The 5,388-nt window shown below is 35.5% G+C and overlaps 1 protein-coding gene across 1 annotated transcript; it reads right to left on the minus strand.

Annotated features, from left to right (window-relative positions):
• On the minus strand, window positions 1,776–2,739 carry LOC18772143 (zinc finger protein ZAT12). The gene has a single exon (XM_007205933.2). It carries the CDS (start codon window positions 2,580–2,582, stop codon window positions 2,046–2,048), a length of 537 nt encoding a protein of 178 aa, XP_007205995.1. The 5' UTR covers window positions 2,583–2,739; the 3' UTR covers window positions 1,776–2,045.

Below are 5,388 nucleotides of genomic sequence, written 5' to 3' on the forward strand. Positions count from 1 at the left end.
GGGAGAAGAGAGGTAGGAGAGATTTTGATACAGTATTTGGTATATTGATAAGTATACATCATACAGTGTTACAAAGTGGGTATATTGAACACATGACATCTTCAACATACCACATGATGTGGGCCATGACCCATGCTTGTCATATTATACGCTTAGAAGATGACATACATGGGACATTCCAGAGGGAGAGAGAAAAGAGACCGTTTAAATGCGTATTGGAAAATAAAATACATTTCTTAAATATTTTATTAATCGAGAAAATTGGAAATTTACTTTTAGCTGTCAAGGACAATAAAGTTGGTTTATATTTAAATTATATGTAGTTAATAAATTGAAATGTGGGAGAGTTAAACACAAATAATGGTGACAAGCAAGTAAAATCATTGAGCATTAATTTATTAGTGGATGTGCAATTTTGAAATGCTAAAGGCTTTATGTATAAAAAAATTGACAATCTAATATCCTTATAATTTAAATAATACCAATGTCATGCATAAGTCATAGAAATATATAGTATTACAAATAACCTACAATGGTTGTCAACAAGAAAAAAATAGTATTTATATATATTTCGTTGAAAAATATTATGTGTTCAAATATCATAAACGAAAATTTGGTGTGAAAAAAAAGTTTGACAAAAGATTCATATCACTAAAGCCTAATCCAAATTTGTTCACATGCCATTGTGATCTTTAAATCAAAGCACAAGAAATGAAGAAGAAGAAGATATTATGTGCAAACTGAAGGAAGTTGAGGTTTTACACATAATATCTTCTTATAAATCCAAGCTAGATGGCTTTTTTTTTTTAATGTGGAACAAGCACTCTCAAGTTCTCAACACACCTCCGCATGTGTGGTGAACTTTCAAACCTAACACGTACTTTGAGTGACGTGAGAGCACGTAAGGTCGTTGGGCCGAACATATGAAGTCGTGCCCAACTCCTTGTAAACCAAGACTAGCTAGATCCTTTCACTTTTTAATGTGGAACAAATACTCTCAACACAAACATCTTTCATGAGTGCTTTTACCCATGTGTAATTATATCCCATCAACTCCCAATCCCATGTAAATAAGGAGTTGTGTAATACAAGAGTTTCCTTTTTTGTTTAATCTTTGTTTAAAAAGAAGAAAAAGAAAGCTTGTCAAAAGCCATTATTTTTTAATTTTTTTTTATAGCCTTTTATCATTTTTTTAAGCAAGTCATATCAGAGCTTGTTAAAGCCTAAGAATTGCGCAGTCTAGTTCCCTCTTCTTTTTTTTATTTTATAATAATTTTAAACCTTGGTCTAAAATAACATCATTTTGGCAAGAATGTTTTTTTTTTTTTTTTAAAAATGTATGATGCGCACAGTAGCGTAGCGTAGCAAGCCTTGGTTAAGGCAATTCGTCGAACACCTGGAGTGCACCACCCAATCTTAGCATAGGGTCAAATATGCAACGCCTGCAAAGGCTTTTCTGGCGAGGAAACGTGCAACTGCACTTTTTTACACCTTAATAGGTCCGCCAGTGCGCATACACACAATCAAGATGTGGGTTTCGAACATGAGACCTCTGATCTATAAATCAATGCCCTTTTTCACTGGGCTAGACCTCGTTGGCATTATAAGGAACTTTAATTGTGTTCATAATTTAGATCCAGATCCTTAATTATTGTATTTGGTTTCATCAAGAAAATTAAAGTTTTTATGAGGTTAACATAAATACCAAGAGTCTTTCTGATGTTACATAACTTGTAACTCCCATTTTAATTGGCAATAAATTAAATATTAAAGCATTTACTAAATTGATTTTATTGGGTAGAAGATCTGTTTATGTACATTGCAATATACAAATAAATACGCGTAACAATTAAGAGAAATATAATACAAAATCTCATAAAATCAATAACAAAACAGCGGGGGAAAAAACAATCGAATAATCCTCCGCCACTATGTTTCTATATAAACATCCAATCAAAAAGGAAAAAAAAAATCTGCCTATTATCTATAGGAAGGAATAAATAAATTAAATATAATTCACATCTGTAATAAATCAATCGACCAAATCAAGAAATCAACTGCAGCTTCGTCGCCAAATCGTATTGGCTATGATGACCAGGCAGACCCAATCTCAAATCCAAATTCAAGTCCAAGTTGAAGCTCGACACCCTTTTACTACTATTCGACTTCTTCAAAACCGGCATGGCCGGCGACGACCGAGCTTGAACCGCATTACCTTGAATTTCTTCTCTATGTCTCCTCATGTGTCCCCCGAGCGCCTGTCCAACCGCAAACTCGAGCCCGCATACGTGGCACTCGTGCGTCTTGGGCTTCGCGGGGGACCCCGGAGATTGCGCCAGCTGTAGGAGGTCGACTGCCCCGCCGGGCATCAGCTTCGGCTTCTTGTGGCTCGCTCTGTGGCCCCCGAGGGCCTGGAACGAGGGGAATTCCCGATTACAAGTCTTGCATGTAAACACTCGGCCCCGTTTTAAATCTTCGGCTTTGGTGGGGGAGGAATCGGGTTGGTCTATTTTGGATAGTAGCATCAAACAATTGACCAAATCTAGAGTTTGGTCATCTTGATCTTCTCGGCCTCGCTTCATGGCTAACTCAGGAGTCGAAATCGGATTTAAGGTTTAGGATTTAAGTTCGGGTGGCGAACCGAAATTTAGATTTAGAAAAAAGGGGATAAGATTTGTGTGTGTTTGAGAGTGTTAAGATTGTTGTTGCTGGTGGAAGTGCTTAGAATGAGTTCGAGCATGGTATTTATAGGAAAGAGAGATGTTTTTGGGGTAGCTAAATCTCAAGTTTGACTAGGAGATGCTGACTTGTCGCGTACGGACTAAGCAAAGTGGTGGAGTTGCCCTCTGGTGTCTTGGGGACAAAGTAATTGGAACGAGTTAGGTAATTTTGTAAATATGTTTGAACTTGAGTGGGAGTCTGGTAAGCGCCGTCAGTAAGGCGTCACCGCGTTGCTGGAGAAAGCTTCCTTCCTGAGTCGGTCGTTTTAGGCGACCAGCTGCGAGTAGTTTGAACATCCCGACAATTCTAGATAGATTTTACTCGGTGTTCTAGTCCAACACGTACCAAGGCGCGTGTCAAACAGAAATCGAAACTAGCTTTTTACTCTTCTTTTTCTAATGGGTGTAAAATATCTTATAATATTTAAATAATTTGTTTAAAAAAAATTCATTATTTAGTTTTTTGTTTAAAAAAATATTCACGATTAGAATATTTTCCTCCCTTTCTTCTTTACCATAATTATCCACAATTTTTAATTTTTTTTTTAATGTTCTTCATTAAAGAGAGTCAAAGTTCATCGAAAAGAAGTACAATTTCATTTGAACCCAAAACATGTTATTGGAAAACCCAATCAAAACTTGTTTTATCAATAAAATTCTTAATTTACATTAAGATCACAATTTTAACATAAAAAAATTTGAACGCCTCCTAATCATTAACCACCTCAATTATAGGTGGCTAACACTCTCCTTTAGCGTCTTTATCTTTATTTCAAGCTAATGGGAGTCCAAAAGAGTGATTAGCGAACTTGTTTATCTTCAAATTGATAGTCTCTTCAATATTGAATTAGTTAAGATCGTTAGCCTTTCTTTGGATCTAGTTGGTGATTTTGTACAGTAAGAAAAGGAGAGAAGGATGGTGGTCGTCTGCACATAAGGGGGAGGTGCCACCTACAGTTGGAGTTGGGCTAACCAGAAATGATGGGGAATTCCGGAGAGAGGTGGTGTGTTGGGTGGTTGTTAAGTTGTTTCCAATTTTTATTTAACTTTTTCTTAAAAAAATTAGATGTTACTTAAACAAAAAAAGGTTTACATAACTTGTGTATGTGGTATATCTATCAAATATAGTTTCCTCTTCTTTTTTTTTTCTTCTCCTACTCGAATTTAATCTTTATCCATATGATACTAACCAGGCATGTGCTGCTCATGTGGAGTGTTTAACACTTCTAGTAGGTGTATAAGTAACATAGATCCATCATCCGCAGCGCGTGGACAGTTACAAAACCCGTTGTTTGAGTTGGGTGGGCACTGTGAAAGCAATTAAAGAAAAGAAAAGCCCGTGGAAAGCTATAAATGTTACTAAAAAATCTACGCGGTCCTTCTCAATCATCTACGTCACAGCTGTAAGTGTAGATGTTGATTCAGTGTGGGCTTCCTATTTTCATACCATTTATGTCAATGCAATGCCTTTCCTAAGAAGTTCCCTCTGCCTTGCTTTGCTTAATCACCTCACAATTCACTCCTTGTTTCCTGCTGCTTTCAGTCTTCTCCCAACTTCTAGTAGGCCCCATTTGTGTATAATTGTCTCACACTTTGTTTCATATCAACATCGGCAATTATGAATACTCGCTTTCTTTTTTTTGAAAATAAAAACTCATACATTCTTGCCAATCTTGCCAGTTATAGTTTAAAATTATGGGCTTTTGTTTATATAGTTGAGAACCTTTAATTCTAGAGAAAAGGGCAAGCAATTTCCATTCGCAATTATCATAATTTATGTGGGTAATTCATATTACCCTATATACATTATGTTTCTTTTTTGTTACATTGGAGTTCGACTCTAGAGTTCGAAATGGGGTGCCATGGGGGAAACCATTGGCCATTATGTATTTGTATAACATAATGTTTTAGGCAAAAAATCACTTTTCTTCCCTGAAATTTGATGAAATTTCCACTTTCGTCTATAGGGTTTCAATTCTGGCAATTTGACCCTTGTAATTTGATTTTATTGCAATTTAAGGACACGCAATTTCTTGAGGGAACAAACACGTGTCTCTTATGTGGGGGGGTATATTGGACATAATTTTAGATGAAAATTTGAATGTGTCATTGAATTGTGATAGAATCAATCAAACTACATGGATTAAATTGACAAAATTATAACTATAGAGACTAAAGTGGAAAAACGACAAACTACAGGATTTGTTTCTTGTAGCATAGAATTAAAATTAGGCGTAAGGGTAGGCTAAATTTTTACTTTGGGTAATACCAGGGTTTTATTTTATTTTATAATAACATGCTTATTATTAAGACTATTTTTTTTTGCCTGAAAAAGATGGGGTGGGCTAGAGCCCATGATATCCTGTGGCTCAGCCTTTTATCTCAACTCTCTAGTCTCTTATATGAAATGAGCTCTTAGAGCACTTTCTGTTGGAATTTTAAAAGGTTTTAAAAATTTAACCGTTTTATTTATTTAATTATTTTGGTGGTTTTATTTTATTTATTGTGGGGGTTATAAATATTTAATATTCAGGTTTTATTTCTGGTTGGTAAAAGCTTTAATTTTTTGGTTGGTGAACTTTTATGGTTGGTGAAGGTTACATGTTTTTGGATGCCTATAAAAGGCCACTCCTCCTTCACATTTGAACACACACAGTATACACAATAC

Source organism: Prunus persica, chromosome G6 (genome assembly GCF_000346465.2).
Source record: "Prunus persica cultivar Lovell chromosome G6, Prunus_persica_NCBIv2, whole genome shotgun sequence".
NCBI lineage: Eukaryota > Viridiplantae > Streptophyta > Magnoliopsida > Rosales > Rosaceae > Prunus > Prunus persica.

Bases quoted from the DNA above. Each gene is read 5' to 3' on its own strand.
- LOC18772143 (XM_007205933.2), bottom strand. From the start codon at position 2,582: ATGAAGCGAGGCCGAGAAGATCAAGATGACCAAACTCTAGATTTGGTC.